General features: G+C 42.0%; 1 protein-coding gene and 1 long non-coding RNA gene across 2 annotated transcripts in view; both read right to left on the reverse strand.

Moving 5' to 3' along the window:
• CRIM1 (cysteine rich transmembrane BMP regulator 1) overlaps nucleotides 1–21,317 on the reverse strand; it is a 187,289-nt gene that overhangs the window by 144,271 nt on the left and 21,701 nt on the right. The window contains exon 2 of the mRNA XM_005600291.4: nucleotides 3,607–3,780. Coding sequence (XP_005600348.3) covers nucleotides 3,607–3,780 — 174 coding nt within the window. The remainder of the gene's footprint in view (nucleotides 1–3,606; nucleotides 3,781–21,317) is intronic.
• On the reverse strand, nucleotides 20,305–21,083 carry LOC102149932 (uncharacterized). The gene is made up of 3 exons (XR_002800216.2): nucleotides 20,946–21,083; nucleotides 20,519–20,548; nucleotides 20,305–20,412 (listed from the first exon to the last, which is right to left on the reverse strand). It is a non-coding gene; the product is annotated as an uncharacterized lncRNA (long non-coding RNA).

The following is a 21,317-nucleotide window of genomic DNA, read 5'->3' on the forward strand; positions in this document are numbered from 1 at the left end:
GCTACTCTTTGTCCCTTGAAGTCTCTCAAGTGGAGATGGCGTCATTTCTCACACTCCATAAATACTGGGGATGGGGTAGGTGTCTTCTTTGTTTTCACTGCCACTTTCAGATCATTCTTCCTTTTCCTCTTTAAAAGTAAAGCCCTGTTCACATGAAGCACATGCAATCAGATTATGTACCAGCCACACGGAGCTGTTGGATTTACCTACAGAACTTCTGGCTCAGTGTCTCTTCCCTGTTCCCTGTTTTTGTCTCCTTCCCAGCATAGACTGTACAGTCAATCACCATAAATACTCTCTTACATAACCCTCAATCTCTGTGCCCTTCTATTTCTATCAGACTTACCAGGAAAAATCTTAACCCTGGTTAGAACCACTTCTCCAAAAACACTGCATCTGCACCAGGGCTGGAGAAAAGCACACAACTGTGCTGGCTAGTCTCCCTTCAAATTTATAACCACTAACCTCAAGTAAGCTGTCAGCACTAGCAGGCAACCCTAATACATTTCCCCTGTTAATTCACTTGTCTTCTCTCTGAGATAGCTACTTTGCATTTTCCTCTCCCACCTCCATTTTTCACACATCTCCTTCCACCTCAATGTCAGCTGACGACCTTGTTTTATACGTCTGAGAAATAGAGACAATTTTGCTCCTCTGCCTCCTCAAAGACTTTGCTCCTGCAATCATCACCTTTCTTCCATTATTGATTTCTCCCTTTTTACTAGATCACTCTTGTCATCATCCAAGCATGCTGTAATATCTCCTATATTTCCAAAACCCCTCTTCACCCTATATCCCTCTAAGACAACCACCCCATTTTTCAGTTCCACTTTATCACAAACATCCCAGAAGAGCTTTCCCATTTCTGCTACCTGCACTATTATTCTTCTACTATTTCAGGTTAGGAACCCTAGAACCATCTTTGTGTGTTCTCATCCCTCCCGTATCTGTTAGGGGACACTGTAGGTTCTTCCATCAAAATGACACGTAGCCATCTCTTCCTTGCAGGCTCCCTGCCACCCTCCAGCCCAGTCCCTTGTGGCACCACATCGAAGTAACTGAAACAGCACTCCAACGAGCCTCTTGACTGCAGGATCTTCCTTTGCTAATCCAGTCCACATCCCCTGACGGCCCCAGTCTGCCTAAGAGTGATTTCGCCATGATCTGCTTCTCTCTGCTCATAAACTGACAATGATTTTTGATAGCTCATATTACCAGGCTTAAGCCCTCTGCATGATTTTGAAGACATTTTATAATCTGATCCCATCCTGTCTCCCCATCTTTATTTCCTATTACCTACCAATATAAAACCTTGCTCTTTTAGACTAGTTTCCCAAGTGTCTTACAGAAAAGTCATGCAAATCTCACTCTACATTTTATTCTTTTGTCCACATCATTCTCCCTCCTGGAACCCATCGCCATCCAAATTCTAAACTGTTCAGACTCCACCTCCTCCACAACACCTTATCGTACAATTCCAGGTCACATTTTTTGGCCCTAAATTCCTATAGCATTCCAAGTCTTCATTGCCATTAATGACTTACTTACATACAGTACTATACCACCACTAATTCTTTTATATGCAATATATACTGGAATATAAGTAGAGATTTTTCCTTCAAAATTGTTTCTCAGAAAAGGAAAATCCCCTAATACTGACTTTTTACAAGATCTCAAATATGGCAGGGTGCTGTATCGTTAAAAACAAAGTACTATTTGTAGAAGACATATTAATCTTAAATGACCTCAACCAATCCTACTTTGGGATTATATAGAGCCCATCTGACAAAATCAACTAAAAAAAAAGGTAAAGAAATTTAATCAGCTACAATAATTATTCCTAACAGAATGATCTCAAAAACTGGAAGTGTTGGATCTCATAACAGCCCTTTTGGAATCACTTTAAAAATCAATGCAGTTAATCTCCGAAGTGTAAAGATCATAAATATCCACCTAATTAAAATGCAACTGTCCTAGTTTTATGTGAAAAGATAGAATGTTTTGGAACAAAACTTCTTGTGATGAAACTTAGATTCAAAATCTGCTGCATCAAACAATTCAGATGGTAGTGAAGAGGGTGTGCTCGCAAATGAGGTTAAATGACCTGGAAGGCAGCCCAAGCAGAGACAGTCACAGTGATGCATTTAAACATTTGAATAAGACAGTTTTGTGAAATATAAGAACGACAAAAAGTAATCATCTAAAGTGCTGTATTATTTTCTATAATGTGACTCTAAATATGTATAAATAACTAAATTAATTATTTAAATCGACATTTGATCACTTCATCTATATCCCTGAGAGTTTATACATTGAAACTGGCAAAACACTCTTTTTTGGTGGGCAATGGGGTAGGCACAGGGGTGAGCAAAGAGCCACAAGACAACAAAAACGAGTTAGGTAACTGACTGTGTTGACTAATGCCATGATGTAGTTGAAAGAATACATGGTCAGTCCCAGGCTTCTTACTGATGGAGTGTGTGGAGCTCAGTTTTCCAATTTTCAAATTCAAGGACTAAACTAAATGTTATCGAAGGCCCTTTGCAGTTCTACAATTTTATTTCTATTATTTTCTACTATATTCTCTCTTAATGATTCAGAGAATTGGTAAATACGAAGAGAAATAGGATTTTAGAGCTACCAGAATAGTAAAGAATTTCCTATTCTTTACTACCGTTTAATATCACTTGGAAACTTATTACAAGTCAAAAACTTCAGTCCTGCACTACTGCCCTTATAAGCTTGATTTTGGAACTCTTAGGTACACCAAACTATATTACCAACCTCTCCATCTGAGAACGGCATCATTTTAGCAATAAAGGTGTATTTAATGTTTCGTTCAGTCCTCTTTCTCCCCCAAAAGGAACTTGGAGCTAAGAGAGAGTTCAATGCTGGCCAGGGTCAGGGCTAAGACCCAAGCCCAGGCCTTACCCTGTGTTAATTCTGGTTGCAAGCCACGGCATCAAGCTCTGGGTATGCCCCTTGTGATTACTATAGTTATGAATCATATTTTCAAGTCCTCAATCTTGTGTCTAGGTTTTATGCATGAATGTACAAAGTTAAAGGCCACATTAATATAATTTCCTTATTTTAATGTAATTCCTGATTTTATTCCGTGGGTGAAATGCCCAATAATCCATCCACACCTATGTGATTTTGCCCCCAAACCAACCTAAACCTTCAATCCTCACTGCACAATTCTCCCATCTCTTCTAAAGAGATGCACTTGCTTGCCAGAGGAGTTGATTTCTAATTAGCACTCTCTTCATGGAGTACCATCCTATGGTAAATCAAGCGGAATGGACCTGGTGACAACAGATGCTGATCTCAAGCACACCACTTGTGAAATCATCCATTATGCAGAGGTGACCTAGGCAAGCTGGCACAAACCACCACAGCAGGACCACTCCATGGCTTCCAAGAAACACACATGTGCATGTGCACACACACCATCACATCAGCATCTGGTCAACTTTATGCATCTTGTTTGGGATTACAAAAGCTACCAATGTCTGTAAGCTTGTCTCTGCCCTTTCAAGCTCAAATACTATCACTGCTCAGAGTTACACGATACTAAGGCTTACAATTGCAAAAATCAGTACTTACCTTCAATCCTCTTCAAAGCTGAAAGGCACATATCCTTCCTTGGAAACTCAAAGGGATTGTTGCAAGTTCGAATGGTGTCACATTCACATTTCCCATTGATTATATTGCAGCCAGAGACAAGGTTTTCATTGCATGGTTCAAAACCAAGCAGCTGGTCATCATCCCAGTTCTCATCTGTAAAACAATTAACAATCACATCATGTTGGCTTGTTAGCTTCATTCAAAGGTCTGTTTGAAGGCAAAAATGTGCAAGGATGTCAAGATTAACGTCCAATTTTGACACCTCAATTTACAAAAGGCAGTCTGGCTGCAATTTTACAAATGAATGAAACCCAACCTCCTAATAAGTGAGAAGACTGGAATGCAGCCAGACACATAGACATTAAATAGCTATATACACAAACATTAGTGATCAACAACCACTACACCACTACTTCTCTTATATGTTATTACAAAAACAGCTGAGATGCCTTTAAACTTCTTAATTTTAAACAAAGATTCCTGGATTTTCCCACATTCAATAGAATTACAGGAGTCACATTTGTCAATCTATAAAATTATTCCCCAAAACCCCACAATGTTTTACTCCATCTGGTAGAGACTAGTTTCAGGTTTGAAACAGCTCTGCGACTTAATGCATTAAGGCAGTTAATAAACATAAGAAGTCAGACAGCACCAAGAGACTCAAGAATGGAATACAATGGTGGAGATCCCCTCCAATACATTTCAGTACACATGCTAATGTCTATCACTGCCCACAACCCAAGCCAGAGACGACAGCAAAACTAAGGGTTCCAGCCTAGTGAGATGAGAGGCTGAGTTAGTCGAATTTTGAAGCTGAGACCAAAGCAGTGTTCTGGACACCAAATGGAGTAGACTGTAAGAAATAAAGTAGATCTTAAAACCAGCTTTCATGGGATGCAGCTCAGGCAAATGAAACAAACGTGACAGATCTGCAGGCAAGCTCAATTCTTAATAATATTCCTCATAGCTGAAACACCTCTTATAGGAAGCCGGACTATTTCTCTATGAATCTCTGAGATATTATATGGGTTTTTCCCCCTCTTAACATTATCTTTAATAAATCTTTTATCGCACCTTAACTGGGTACTGTTAAATAGTAAACATGTTTCTGATAACCATATCTGGAGAGAATTTTTTAAAGCACTTGAATTTAAGATACCTCAAACCTGGTGCTCAAACTAAGGCAGGTATAAAGCCATCTTAAGTATGTGTTTTCATAGAAGACAGTGCAAACAGATGGCTATGGTTTTTATAGGGCCAACTTTTACATCTCGTGACATCACCGACTTACTGCCTAAGTTAGGCAAAAGACTGATCTTCTTCACTAAAATAAATAATTTTCTTGTGGGGCGGGGGGGGGGGGGGTGGGTGGGTCTTTAGAAGGACATCATTTACAACATAAAGAGCTTCAGGGCGATTGATTCTCTGAAGAGGGAGAATAGAAAACCTCCTGTGTGCTGATTTCAGGAGATCAGGCTCAGTGATTGGATCAAAGCCTCAGCTCTTAGCAAAACGATTTTAGAAGTTTACACAAAAACAAAATTTATCTGTTTCAAAATTTGTTTTCCTATTCAGCCTGCATCTGGTCCTTAGAAATAACATGTATATAACATGTACACACACAAAGGTACATTCCTACCTTCAAGACAACAGCAAAAGTACTAAATTACTCTGACAGGAAAACCAGAAAGAAATATATTGAAACAATTCAATACAGAAAACTAGTGACAATTTAGTCTTCAGCTATTATATATAACAAAACGGTGCATCTAAATGATTTCTTATCTCTATCTAATTGGTGACATACTGACAGGACCACTGGCCTAATCTTGTACTGTGAAACTTGCCATGAAGGAGTTTTTCTAACTGTATATTCAAATTCATAATTCAAAGATAGTTCAACCCTAGAAACTTAAAAACGTGTAAGAAATTCAAGTAACATTTGAACCACAGAAAAAAATATATTTCTCCTCTTTCCCATCATATGCTGAGAAGAAATTTTTATTACTATTTTTGTAAATATGTGCAGTTATTGTATCACCAAATTGAGTGGATTCTACTGCACAATTTTTTCCAAAATAAACATCCCTTCCCTCCATTAACGGGAACTCCCTGAAGACCTCACTCTCCTGAACTATGGCAATATCTTCTAATATGTCTCCCTGCCACTGTGTCTTGTCCCTTCACTACCCCATTCCCCACACTGTCATCAGAATCATCTTCCTCAAAAAACAAATCTGCTCAGTGATTCTCTCTTGCCACCAAGAAAAAGTCCAAACTTCCTATTGTAGAATATAAGATTCTTTATGGTATGGCTTGTACATATACCTACAGACTCATCTTTCACCAATCCCTCCGACATCCTAATGCTCTAAGCGCATTGAGATACTCACTACAAACCCTAAATCATTGCTTCCATGTGTTTGCTCGTGGAGTATCATCCACCTACAACACTTCCTTCTCTTCTTTCCCTGATAACTCCTACTCATCCTTCAAGACCCAGTTCAAATGTTACCTCTTTGAGAAGTCTTTTCCAGCTATGAGCTGCTCCAACCTCCATGCTCCCATAAACACCTGCACAGACCTCTTGTCCCCTATGGTAATAGTTCAACATAAATCAAACTTCCCCACTAGGCAAAGAGTCCTCACAGGCTGGATCCAGGTCTTATCCAATTTTGAACCCCTTTAATCCCAGGACTTAGTATAGTGTTCAATAACTGGATGGATAGATAGATTTTCATGTTGCTGGGATGGTCAATGCTTTTTTCCCTTTTTTTTTTTTTGTACTAGAAAGTCTTATTTAAAAAAGTTGTGTGTGTGTGTGTATATATATACATAATCACAAAGAAAATCATGCTTCAATATAAAGAAAATGTTTCCACAACAAAAATCTTATTTAAAAAGCTTATTAGTAAAGCATTAACGAAGCACACATTTTAAAGAAATGCTTGGATGTGTTTTGGCACCTTTCCCTTTCACTAGGAATCATCTATCACTAGTCTCTTTCCCAGTTCAGCTCTAAGACTTCAACTTCTTATCACCTAGCTGGCATCGACAGTCCTTCCAGGAGTCCACCTCAGAGCCAAACTGTTTTCACTGCCAGATGCTTTTCTCTGCCTCCCCCAGGAAGCCCATTTTCCCTGAGTGTGGGATCAGAATTAAAAGGCAACCTGCTCTCCCTGGCTCCTTACTGTTTTCTGCTTCACTCTCAGCAGAAGCCTCTAGGCAGCAGCAGCTGTGCCAGAAGATGTACAGGTAAGCCTGACCGCCCCCCAGGACACGTCACGGCCACCACGTCCAGTCAGGAAGCATCTGACTCGGAAGCCAAAAACGTCTTATATGCTTTTCTTTTCCTTTCTGAGAGGAAACTCTTTCAATTCTATGCCCCCATCCTAATCAAGACTTTGTTTTTCCTCTTGGCAAACAGTTCCCTTAGCAACCACTGTTTTATAGGATGGAGTACAACATGCTTCTGAGACAAATGCTTTTATGTTCTTCTATTACAGAACATTATACTTTAAAATAATTTAACAGCCAACCAACAGGGATTGAAAGCAAAAACTTAGTAGGTTTTGATTGCAGAAATCAAATCTGAGCCCAACGGTGTTGCTGACAGCACTTGGCAAATTCAATGTTTTTAAATCTCTCTTTTCCTAAGTAAATCCACATATACAGCACAAGGATCAAGGTTCTGATTCTCTGACACAGTTCCTAGTTTCTCCTTGGACTGGTTGAGGGTGAGCGGGAAAAAGGAGTTAAAAACAGGAGTACTGCCTTTTAATTCTCTCTATCAACTAGTTTTTTTCCTGGTACTCTCCACATGACAAGACGTAACCTCCTAGCCTGAAAGTTCAAGACAATAAAGATACCTCTGCAAATGTATTCTTAAATAAAACCCTTAGTTTTAGTATAATGAATGATTCTGCAAATGCGTGTTTTGTTTTAAAAGCGCACATGTGGTACCAAAGCAAAAACACCTGCACTTCCAATAGCCACATGCAGTCTTATCCTGGACTTGGTCTTCCTGCTCCATAAAGGATCTTCCGATATTCTTGTTGATGGCTGAAATTCCTTCCTTCCACATTTTGCTATAAAAGATTTTAAATGCCAAGGCTAGTTAGAAAGGAGTTTCGATCCTGAGACTAGGAAAGGGGGCATGGAGAAAAAGGATGCGAAGGAAGAGGCGTCTCAGAAGATGCACAGAGACACACCCAGCTCCAGATCTGGGAAGCAGCTGCTCTGGGGGATACATGCCTCCCATGCCCCAGAGCTCTAGAAACAGGCCATGGCAACCCTGGCCTGACGGGTCCTCTGTGCCCTTCAAAATATCCTTCCATCTGCTTGTCGGGGTCTGAAATTCCACTAACATGGAATAAAACGTTTCAGGTGTGACTGCACTTACTGGACAAAGCACTGTGTGTTCATCTGAAATCTGACTTCCTGAAGGCCAAAGGCAGTTGTACAGTCAGAGCTTTTCTACCTTGTACCAGCGTAGGTTAGTGGAGTTTACTCTGAAGCAAGATATAGCTGCACCCTGTTATGTGGCAATCCACTTACCAGAAATATGCTATAGCAGATATTAAAAAGCAAGAAACAAATTCACAGTACACACTCAGAGGCTCACGGTAATGGAATTCTGTTGGCAGAAGAGAGGCTTCTGGGAATATATATCAAATTAATTCTCCAGCTGTTCACATATCCCTGTGGCTACAGTAAGATGCAAATAGCTAATACTGGCATCTCTTTCCATGCCAGCCTAGAAACTCCAGTGCAATGTAAAATTGCTGCTTTAACTCCCCCAGCTCCTGGCTGGCTGTTATCAGGCATTCAGTTTTGCTCAAGGAGGAAACTAATGCAGTGAGCTTTCATTCTCTCTGCTTTGAGCTTAAGGCGGATGGTCCAAAAGCTGGTGCTTCCCTCTCCCTCTCTTCCTTGTGCTGTAATCAGTGCAAAGCAGGAAGGACAAAATTATAGTTATCAGTAGAGATGATTCATGTTGCAAAAATTTGTTTTACAGGCATTTCCACAAAGTGAAGCTATGATAGGCATATGTAACTATACACCAAAATGGACAAAGCCTGAATTCAAAACAATGGAAATATTAAAATATGCACATAAATAATTTTTTGAAGACTAACTCTTAAACTGATGCAAACCTCTAAATATATAACAAACATGACCACTGATTCATATTACGTTCAAGTGAGGAATTCTTTGAAAAACAAACAGCACTGATGAAATTTACTAAATCAACTTACAGTAAAATATTTATTAATGATAAGCAAATGTTCCACTGCTGTAATTTGTTAGACTCCTTAGCAACACGACTAACAGAGAACCAGAGATGAACTATAGAATGTAAACTCATTCATTCATTCATCCTTTCTTTTAATCATTCATTCCTCAAACAGATGTTGCTATCTATTATACATCAAAAACTGAGCAAGGTGCTAAGGATTCAAAATACTAGGAAAGAGGAGTTTACAGTACAATTTTCCATCATTCTAACCAAAATCATACCAAGTATGTGAATAAAATGTCTCTAGGAATCCTGAAACAGGAAAAGGTTAAGTAAGGGAAGGATAATTTCCTTTTTGATAGCAGGAAGCTGGTGGGGAACAGAGAGCAGCATAAGAAAAGACAAGCATAGGGGCCGGCCCCGTGGCTGAGTGGTTAAGTTCGAGCTCCGCTGCGACGGCCCAGGTTTCGCCGGTTCGGATCCTGGGCGTGGACATGGCACCGCTCGTCAGGCCACGTTGAGGCGGCCTCCCACATGCCACAACTAGAAGGACCTACAACTAAGATATGCAACTATGTACCGGGGGGATTTGGGGAGATAAAGCAGGAAAAAAAAAGATTGGCAACAGTTGTTAGCTCAGGTGTCAATCTTAAAAAAAAAAAAAAAAAAAGAAAAGCAGTCTCTCCAAAAGAAAGGAATTCATGAAAGAAGAAGAAAAGATAAGGAGACTGGGATTACAGAACCCAACTCTCCTATTTTACAATTCTGCCTAAATCAGGAACCATCCACCTTAAAGTAGATATAGAAAAACAGCCCAGAAGAGGATCAGTGTCACAGGAGACCACCACCTTAGCTCTGTCATTAGTTCAGAGTGACCCTGAACAAGACATTTGGCCCTCTAGGCTCCAATTTCTTCATTACTAAAATGGAGGTGTAATGGATAATTTGTGAGGTCCCTTTAGACTTTATCCTCCTGTTTCCTTATTCTGGCATCTTTGTTGATAATGTACAATGACAACAATTTACTGGGAACAGCATGAGAGAATCATACGCTCAGGGCGGTCATAATTTAAATTTAAAATAGTTTCCCATCATCAGACCTGTTTGAGGTTTGGAAAACGGTCACTGTGCGCTGTCAGGCAAGCCAATGGTGCTTGTAACATAACAATTCTAGCACCTCCCATCCTCAAGGATTCACGAGCTGAGGTCTCAATTTATTAAAACAGGATTGGCCATGAATTGATAACTGTTGAAGCACTGTGTCATTATACAACTGTCTCTACTTCTGTATATCTTCAGAAATTTCTATATAAAGGTTTTATTTCAAATGGGAGAGGATTATGGAAAGTCAGCCAAGTACTTAAAAATGAAGAACAGAAATACCACACATCAAAATTGATGGACACAATCAATGCAACAGAGGTAAAAGCAACATAAAAAACTGGTTCTTCAAAAAGCTCATTAAGACATCTGATAAATGGCTTATGATTAACAGTCTCATTCAGCATGTTAACTCATCCAGGTAATTTTACAAAGAAGTATTTTTTTCAATCAGTTTCTCTTTAATGGTTTTACCAGGAAGTTACTCAAAGTCAGATATTAAATAGTTACATTTCTGAATTTTTAAAAATAACCAAGACAGGTATTTGATTGCTCATGTAAATTTTTCCCTAGCTACAATTAGCGTGACTGTGCCTATGGTGTAGAACTCAACTCCCTTACATTTCCTCTGCTTTGAGATTGGATCCCAATATTTTTTAAGAAACTTCTCAGGCCTTCTCCCCTGGCCCACGTTTGTGCAGTGTTTGATTGGCCTTCTGTCTCAGGTATGTGTCACATTAAGCATCACAGTCTTCTCTGAGCTTGAATGTCCATTAAAACATGCACTCCATGTTTAGCCAGCTTCAAAGAACATCAGTTTTCAGTTACCAACTGTACCACTGCTTACAAATTAATACGTCTTGAAGGAAAAATTACCTTGGAGAAGTGCTTGATTGTTTCACATTTCTTCTCTTCTACTAGATACTCTAAAAGCCATCCTTGAATTAAGCCAGGGGATTAGCCATCCCTTAGGTACCTGGCTCCCAGTGTCCTATTCTCCTACAGAGGTACCTTCAGTGTAGGGAGCATCCAGCGAGCGGCATTATAAGAACAGCCCTATCTCACTTCTTAAGGATATGGAGTTGGGAAGCAATGGTCTACAAAATAAAGTCCAACATCTGGCCATTCAAATCTTTGGCATGGAACACAAAGCCTGTTTTGATTTGATCCCAATCCACCTCTTCAACCTCATCTCCTCCACTCTTCCCCCTTACTCTAGCAGTAATGACTATGTGCTCCCTAAATGACCCAGCCTCCTTCATGACTCCATGGCTTTGCACAAGCTGTTCTCTCTGCCTAGAAAACTTCTCTGTACCTGCTTTGAAAACTCCTACTCAGTCTTTAATACTTTCTCCAGGTTTCATCCACGCTATAGGGACTGAATTCAGTATTATCCCCTCTGTAGGACTTCTATTGTGTATCTATTAAATTTCTTTCATTTATGGCAGTATAATGAAATTGCTCATCTAATTTCCTCCACCAGAAAGTAAGTTCTTTAAAGCTACGGATCTAGTTTTACTCTTCTTTTTCATCACTGGGTTAGCAGAGGGCTTAGAAAAATAAGTATCTACATAAGGAATGAACAGGAACAGGAGGTTAGAGGATAAGAGGACTTGAATGTAAGCAAAGTAATTGAATTTTCAAGTGCCAAACTTTTTTTTTTGTGGAAGATTAGCCCTGAGCTAACTACTGCCAGTCCTCCTCTTTTTGCTGAGAAAGCCTGGCCCTGAGCTAACATCTGTGCCCATCTTCCTCTACTTTATATGTGGGATGCCTACCACAGCACGGCGTGCCAAGCAGTGCCATGTCTGCATCCAGGATCCGAACCAGCGAACCCTGGGTCGCCGAGAAGCAGAATGTACGCACTTAACCACTGTGCCACCGGGCCGGCCCCCTAAGTGCCAAACTTCTTCTGGAAAGTGAGTTTGGTGGTAGGAGAAGAAAGTCAATTGTTTAGAAATAACTGAGAAACATCGTTGGATCTCAGTCTTCCTACCTGTAAAATATTAATACTAACTCAAGTTTTCTCTTAACCTCAACAGTGTATTAACCAACACTTCCACACATCAATAAATATTTATGACGTGTCAAATGAATGAGTGAACATATTCCTCAACGATGCTAGATAAATAAATAATAACTTAAATAATAAACTCTATTATCTCCCTTTCTACCACTTTCATCTATCATGACCATAATTAGATAATATGACACAACTTAATGCTTCTTGCCAGAAAGGTACTTGTGGATATGAATAATGCACAGTACCATTTGATAAATATTAATGTATTCTCTAACCTAAAATCTGTTAGTCAAATGACCAAGAACGAAAACAGCAGACTAGATACGGGAATGCCTTTCTTCTCGATTGCACTCATCCAACAGCGTGAACCACTACACTGAAAAGAAGAAATGTGGCCAGAACGTCAAACAAACAAGAATAAAACGAAGACGGTGTTCTGAAAACAAGCACTTTGAAGGACATAAATTTTTCATTATACTAGCTGAACAGTTAGCACAGATAATGAAGCGCATTTCACCCCCTCCCCTGCCCCTGAGATGAATCTTCTGAGAACAGCTAACATTCACTGAGCCACATTTTTATGCACAGAGACCATACTAGGCATTTTCCACAGATTAGCACATTTAGCTGAGGAGAGAAGCTAAGCAACCTAGGTCTGAATTCCACACTGACCATCATCAAGCGGGCAACAGGAGGAATGAAGAAACAGGGAAGCGAGGTGGTCAAAGGGTTGGGCGATATTTCCAGTTCAAGTGAGTCCAGAGAAGCTGAGCATCAGGAAAAAGGGAAGGAACACTGCTATTTTTCCCATCTCTGGAGAAGCCCATCTAGAGAGAGTATAGCCTAGAGACCTTCTGCTGATGGTCATTACCATGGGGCAGGCAGAGGCCTCTCTATGACACCTTCTGATCCAAGACAAACGGAGTTGCAAAAGCACCTTTGGAAACATCAGAACTGAAAACTCAACAATATAAACATGACCCCAACTATTCCACCATCCAGGAAACAAGGGCTTCTTTGTTAAGGCAACAATGCCGTCATATACAGCAACTCCTGAGGGGCAAATAAAGATTTTTAAAAGGTGTAATGATCTGTAAGCAGCATTACGGAACCTTTCAGGATAATAATTTTGTGAAATCAGGTGGCAATCGATTGGAAGGAATGGTTTTACACATCATCTTGAGCACTGCTGGGAAGTTTACCTTAACAATTTATCTGCATTCTTCAAAGTAAACCAAGTGGAAGACGCTAAGAACCAAAAGAGTGATCAAGTTTAATTCTAATAACTGTATTTCTAACTGATCTTTCCAGTAACTCCAGTACTGTTCTACAAAGAAATATCATCCAGAAATATCATGCCTAAAAACCCCAACCTTTAAATTCTTCTGTGAAGCACGTTTATCTCTATGTTTGATCTTACTTATTTTCTACACCCTCCATGAATCTCCTGCTCTCTGGTCCTGGCGACAAAGCACAATTTGCCAACAATATTCAATGAACACTTTTTTTGTGTGCACGGTTGACAATTTCCTACTGTTACCCAGCTTCATCATCAGTGAAAGTTTGAAGTATATGTCCAGATCTTTTTTCCCAAAAACGTCATTAAAATCCACATTGCTACCAAATATTTATGTGGGAAGTGCTATAAACTGGAAATGAGAATGAGAGACAGCTGTGGCCTATTAAGAAACCTCATGGGGCCGGTCTGGTGGTGCCACTTCGGCATCCTGGGATTCATGGGTCCAGATCCTGGGCACAGAAGTACACATGGCTCATTATGCCATGCTGTGGCGGTATCCCACATACAAAATAGAAGAAGATGGGCACAGATGTTAGCTCAGGGACAACCTTCCTCACCAAAAAAAAAACAGAGAAACCTGATGCAACACAGGGTCTGTCTCATGTTTAAAGGTATCAAGTCCTTGAAATTCAAATTCACTCTAGAACTCTCTACCTAGAAGCAAATGTAGATTAGGGGACAATAAAAAGCAGGAGTCTCGTCTTAGGGTATGTCAAGAAATGAATATTAATATCATGGGAGGACTACGGCTTACACAGCAATGATTTAACCTCTAAGATTCGTGTAAAATAAATCATACAAGTAAATATAATAAGACCACAGAAAGATTAAGAAATCTTAAAACCATGTTTGAAAAATAGTTTGCATATTTCTCACAAAACAAGTTTCCTTTGCATAGTAATCAAACCTCTACTCCAACAGACACCAAGCTGTGAGTCATGGGGTACTCAATTTGAGGGTCTCAGTGATGACAAAGCTAACAATTAAGAGTATCCAAAAATCGTTAATGGCGCCCGTCTGCCTGTAGGATCAAGTCCGACCCCTCACACTGACAAATGAGGCCTGTGCCTGGCCCCAGCTGACCTCCCCGTTACTTCTCACTGCACAGCCAGCACCTCTTCCCTTCCCAGGCCACTGAAGCCTCCGGGCCTTCGCACTCGTGTCCCCTCCACGAGTGCCCTCCCCCAGGCATGGGCCCAGTTCACACGCCTGCGCTCCTTGAGGGCCCAGATGAAACACAACTTCTCGGCAAGCTTTCCACAACCACTCTATTTAAAACCGCAAACAAATACCACTGTGCAGCCCTGCGCCTTTTCTCTGCTTTATTTTTCTGCACAGCACTTATCTCCTCTTGGCGTGGTACATGGTTTATCTACTAATTTCGCTCATCTTGTCTCTCTCTACCAGAAAGCCCCAGGTTGGTACGGATTTTTGTCTGTCTTGTTCACAGCTATATCTTCTGCCCCTGGAACAAGGCTTAGTGCACAGTAGGTCCTCCATAAATATGTACTCAGTCAGTCTACATTGCATTTTCACTTCGATGGGCCTTTGCTGATTCCACTTCCTCTGTGGAAGCACAATCCTTCCTTCCCTGTTCACCTAGAAATCTGCTACTATCTTCCTGTGCCCACCCGAAATGTTTCTCAAGAAAATCAAGGTTTGCTTGATTTTCTCCTACCCGCAACACTTCACTTATCGCAACACTTCACTTATCCCAGGGCATTGCAGCTGCTTGTTTGCAACTGGATTCTGAGCTTCTTGGGGGCAGAAACGGTGCCTCCCTCATTTCTACAGGCACTCCACGCTGAGATGGTCCACAGCAGGCCTTAGTCCGCTGACTGGAGAAAATGAATGGTAAACTGGAGTAGGTGAACACTCTCTGAGTTAACACTCAAGAAAAAAAAAAGCAACAGCTTTAAAGATATTCTGCACATATGTAAGATTCAGGTTTGCTTAAGTTCTTCAATACTTATGCATTTATATTTATTACTTTTCTGGAATGTTTGAGATGCAGAAAAATAAACTTTATAGTAATTCATGCCTAGCAGGGACTTAGGAAGCAGGCACCTTTCAGGTATTTTAAAATATAGCGTATGGGGCTGGCCTGGTGGTGTAGTGGTTAAGTTCACACGCTCCACTTCAGCAGCCCAGGGTTTGGAGGTTTGGATCCTGGGTACGGACCTAGGCACTGTTTGTCAAGCCATGCTGTGGCAGACATCCTACATATAAAATAGAGGAAGATGGGCACAGATGTTAGCTCAGGGCCAGTCTTCCTCAGCAAAAAGAGGAGGATTGGCAACAGATGTTAGCTCAGGGCTAATCTTCCTCACCAAAAAGAAAAAGATATATAGTGTCAAAGTTATAGAAAAATTTTATATATTTCTACATTTCAAGTTAAAACACATGCATGCAGAAACATACACATACAGAGAATAACTGATTTGCTTCCAAAAGGAAACATAAATACAACCCATGTGAGTACCCAGTCCTTTTTCCACATGCTACAGCAATATGTACTCCCATATGCAGTTAGGTAGGCGGATTTTTCAAGATCGTACTCCTGTAGTGTTATTCTATTTAAAGTTAGTCTTTAGAGTGTAAAAGAAGTCATCAGAAAATTGTCCAAATAATGAAACTCACAATTTGTGGAACTACACCAACCTTAACTCCTACCTGAAAGGTTAAATATTATTCCCTCTTAGGTTCAATACACATTTCAAGAGCTAATCATTTTTAGGATATAAAAGGAAATACCAAATGTAGTCAATTCCCAAAAGAGGCTCTGATGAAATCCATTTCCTATTTAGCTAACAATAAAGATCACCAATTTTCAAAGGATTAGCATGCATACAGATACGTAGCTTTAAAGTCACATATAAGCACTTAACGTGTTCTTTAATAATTCAGCTCTTTAAACACCCAAACGTAGAGAAGATCGGTAGGTTCTCAGGGCAGACCTGAGATGCACACCTTGAGGAGTGAGACCTGGCCTGCTTACCTGCTGCCCTGCCTGCAGCATCCCACTGGGCCTCTCCTGGTGGCTTTTGGTATCAGTTGGGTGGAGAAAGGGGTGCCACAGACCCTGTTGTGCAGGCCCAATGAATGAGTCTAATGACCAAGACATTCCTACTCAGCATCAGGGCCACTGTTCCCAGGGCTCTGAACAACATCACGTGAGAAAGGAGGAAGGGAGATGAGCACCTTCACTTCAGACAGGATGGGGCATGACCACGGAACACTAATTATGGTCCAAGACACCCTGGGCACAGGAAGAGGCAACTGACTCGGCACACAGACTGCAGTCACAAAGGAAGGCTGATCCCTTCAGGTACGGTGGCAGTTAGTTCTCGCCTCCTTAACAGGTGTTTCAGAAACACTGTGTCACCTATAGTTTCTATTCCTTTCCCACGAGCGTGGAATTTAATTTTAAACATCCCCAACGAAGAAAAGCTCGCTTGCCATTCTGGCAAACCTCACGTGCAGTTTGGCAACAGTATCATCTGCTCATGGTTTCACAAGGGCTTGCAGGAGGCAGTTCCAAGTCCTTGCTCTGCATCCTGGTTCTGCAACAGGCTTCAAGTGGGAGGAAGCAGGGTTCCCTTATCCCAGAGGAAGGCAAGGAGCTGGGGGACACATCATCACGCTGAGGCCGGGCCTCAGGTTTTTGAAAATCATTTCAAGGGAGGTAACTGATCTGAGGGTGGTAAGGGGGGGTCCATCATGTGCAGCCACCCCCTTCACTAACCCTGGCTTTCTACGATTCTGTCTTGCCAAAAGTGAGCATGTTAAAAAGCACCGGGGGGGGCCGACCCAGTGGCACAGCGGTTAAGTGCGCACGTTCCACTTTGGTGGCCCGGGGTTCGCCGGTTTGGATCCCAGGTGCGGACATGGCACCACCTGGTACGCCATGCTGTGGCAGGTGTCCCACATAGAAAGTAGAGGAAGATGGGCACCGATGTTAGCTCAGCACCAGTCTTCCTCAGCAAAAAGAGGAGGAGTGGCAGCAGTTAGCTCAGGGCTAATCTTCCTCAAAACACACACACACACACACACACACACACACACACACACACACACACACACACAGAAAGCACCAGGGTCTCAGAACGGGGTGGAAGTTTCCTTAGGAAGGTCTTGCCCACCTTCTGACATACTTGGTTTCTAAGGTGAGAAACGTACATTGCTTCTTTCCATCCACCTCCTTCACCTTCATCATCTCCCACAAGTTTCCTCTGCCTTCTGGTCTGCTCCTCCCTTCTTCCCCTCAAATCCTCTCCTCACCCCAATTGCTCTGGGAGCTCACCCCCTGGGGCCCAGCACTCCCAGAGGCCCCCACCCATGGGCCTGGCCTGGGGAAACCCACCTATTCAGTTTGCCAGCCCAGTGTCCCTGCCTGCCTGGTCTCCTGTGCTGTGGAAGTCAGCTGGGCCTACTTGGGAAGGTCACACTGCCCAGCACTTCCTTTCCTTCCGTCCCACCCCAAGGCCATGGGGCACTCTTCCCCCCTCCCCTGAGTCCTTCCTGTTTCCCAGGCCAGGTCCATCCAGGACACTCAACTGCCAGGGGTCAGAGTGTCACATTCCAGTGGCTTCACACCCCCATGGGGAGGGCTCCAAATTCCTGCAGGGCGGGTAGAGATGGGGCAAGGAGGCGGGCATGGAGAGAAAAGTTCAGCAGAGGCCAATTCCCCTGCTGTGCCCACTACTCTGGGACCAAAGTCACGGGGTGAGGCAGGCAAGAGGGGCCCCAAGAGCTCCCTCCAGAGTGGGCAAGAGGAAGCCCCTCAACCTCTTTGGGTTCAGAAGGAAGAAGATGCCATCACTGAAGGCACAGCAGAAATTATACAAAACATTAAGAGAACACGATGAACTTTATGGGCCTCGTTCCTGAATCTGTAAAATGAGGGGGCTTGCCAGAGACACTTCTCTGAGGACCCTTCCAACTCTGTAATTCTCTGATTCCTGGTATAGCAACAGCTCTCTGACCTCAGTCATGTTCAAGATCTGATGTATTTTTGGCTAACAAACAGAATGCCACTTTTACTCAGAAGGCAGCCAAACTTCTTACCCTCCCAAGCACATTCTCCTCTTGCAATATTGGATTCCTTCGCCTCTGACTCAGTGTCTCCAGACTCTCTCGGTGTCTTTCTTGTGATCTCTGTGTCCTTCAGATTTTAACTCCATAGCGTCTGGGTTCAAAGCTCAGGCTCTGACCTCTCAGGGGCCTCCCAACTCCTCCTGCTTGCAGGGTCCCAGGCCTCATGGAATCAGGCTGTAGGATGTACGTCCCATCAAGATCACCCTGTGGCGCTAAGGGCCGTGGCATGATGGGACTTGACAACTTGGGACCACCTGCACCCAAGGAGTCCAAAGCTCCCAAGAACGGTGCTGGGAGCATCACTGCACAGTGCCCAGTGCTGAGCCCCTGAAACAGAGAAATCCTAGCCCACGGGAGGCAGAAGCTGTGAAGAAAATGAGGAACTAGAGCCCAACCTGGGCCCCGAGTAAACAGGTGAATGAGCCAACTGCAGTCTGGGCTCGGACCCCACTCCCTCCCAAGATAGTCAGGGTGACTGTCCTCTCCTGGGGCAGAGAGGAATAGAAGAATGTGGCTGGACTGGCATCCCCCCATACTGGGGACAGGACTCAGCCTGCTCTTCAGATACCTGACTGATGGGAACCGAATTTGGAAGGAAAAGAAAAGAGAGAGAGTGCTGGGGAGGCTGCAGAGAGGGAATAAATGAAGAGGAACCTACGTAGGGCTGCCATTCCTGTACCAGACAAAGTCATAAAAAGCATTTGTTAGCCTCTAAATGATACTCCGTAGAGAAACCACCCCTGAATGGTCAAAATCTGCCAACTGTACTTCAACTAAATGTCTATCTTTTCCCTTTTTTAAAAACCAACCATTGCTGTTAATAAATCCCTATGAGTAAAGTCTGACAGCAAAGACTAAGTCTGTGGGTAAGATGATAAAAATGGTCCTACGAAAAGGTATCCTGATGTACAGTCATCTCATTCTAAGCAACTGCTTTCATTGAAAAAAACAGAATTCCTGATCAATTACTACCTCCTTCTTGTCAAGCCAGGATTCAACACAGAACACTCCCTTTATTTACTAAGACCCAAACACTAGTGAGAGAAGACGCTTTCTGCGTGGTGAATCATCTGGAACTAACTAGAAATTGGACTTTCTCCCCCCAAGTACATACTATCCTTCATAAGAAAATGGTTCAGTGCTCTATTCAGTAAAACCTGCACCTTCCCGCCATGTGCCGGTCTCCCTGTACTGTCAGCAGACGGCTCTGCTGTCAGGGCTGATTCCTGCACATGCGCACAGGGCAGAAAGACAGCAAAAGCAGTCAGATGGCCAACAAAGGGGGCTCTGCAACAGCGCTTCCTTTTATGAAGATCAGGTTTTAAATGGGCTGCTTCAATCTGGGTGAGAGAGACGTGAGAAAGAGGGAAGAAGGGAATCGTAGACGCCGCTCTTCTTTTTGTGAAACGATGAATTCTTCAAACCATCTGGTAAGATAATCTTGTCCCACAAGAACCAGACTATACTTGTTTGCATTGAAATAAATTTATTTTTTATTTTTTAATTTTTTTTATGCTTTATCTCCCCAAATCCCCCCTGGTACATAGCTGTATATCTTAGTTGCAGGTCCTTCTAGTTGTGGTAAATTTATTTTTTTTTAAGTTGGGTACCAGAGGCGGATTTGACTGCCAAAAAGATATTCTGGAATACACTGAGACCTAAAAGAAAAAAAAAAGGAAATGTTATTAAAATGACAACAGGCAACATAAATGGCATTTAAAAAGGTAAGGCAAGGCATTTTGTTTGACTGAGTATGTGTGTGTGTTTGCTCAAAGCTCTTCCAAGTTCTCCATAAAGAAAAAGGATACTTAATACTGTTACAATTCTGTTACATAAACTGCTTTTAGAATCAATAAATATTTTTAGAATGAAAAGAAGCACTTACACACCGATAAAGGACTTCAGGTTCATGTTCTTGTCACCTTTGTGGACATGATCACTTTTTAAAAACCATCTTTTCCAAATTGTAATCTCCAGGTTCTGGGTTAAAAACTCTTGTCTTTAGGATCACAGCCCCTGTCCCTATCAAGAGAACACAAAGATAAATATTCTTCAGTCCTTGCCACACGAACTATTATCAGCGTAAACTTTTTAACTAACTTTCTTAACTTAAAAAACAATGACTTACCTCCCTTCTGTGACAGCTGTGATCTTCATCCTGAGGACGGCCAAGACACTTCATCAAACCTGAGTGGCAGTGCCCTTCCCCCACCATCTCATCGGGACCATTTGGGGACCATTTGTTCCTCTTATCGTAGATGAGCAGAAACTCTGAGAGTAGCCCTCAAATTCAGTACCCCATCAGCAAGAGGGAACAATCATGTCTGGCATACTAACCTGCCTGGGGGAAAATCACAAACAAAACCTCCTCACAAGCACCTTCCAGCTGTCCAGGTGATGTAATGCGAAGAAAATGTCCCATGAATTTACTTATTAACTTAAAACCCCATTTATTGAGCAACTACTACTTGCGTGGCCCCACGCTAGGCACTGAGTGGGCTAGGAAGAAGCAAGAACCTATTCATTTAAAGAGCATTTTTCTACCCATCTCCTACCTTAGAAGCAAACACAAGTTAGAAGGCAGAGCGATCCATAAGGAAAGGGCAGAGCCTCATTAACATAGCCATCCCACATGCTAGAGTTCAAAATGTTCCCGTAACAATGCTTACTGGAAATAAATCACCTCACTGAGCTGTTTTTCCCTTGCAAAGTTACCTTGGGAGCCAGTAAACATAGATTTCTGACTGGCCGGGTATGACAGGTCTGATTAATAAATCATAGGCACATGGTTATTGATACTGAATTTGGAACATCCTACTAGCCAGGCCCCCACCAGGGAGGGAATGTCTTATGCCTACAATGCTTTATTGCAAACAAATATTATTTTCATTTTATGGTAAGAAATGAACAAATCATTTGTCTACCTC

This window comes from Equus caballus, chromosome 15 (genome assembly GCF_041296265.1).
Source record: "Equus caballus isolate H_3958 breed thoroughbred chromosome 15, TB-T2T, whole genome shotgun sequence".
NCBI classification, from domain to species: Eukaryota; Metazoa; Chordata; class Mammalia; order Perissodactyla; family Equidae; genus Equus; species Equus caballus.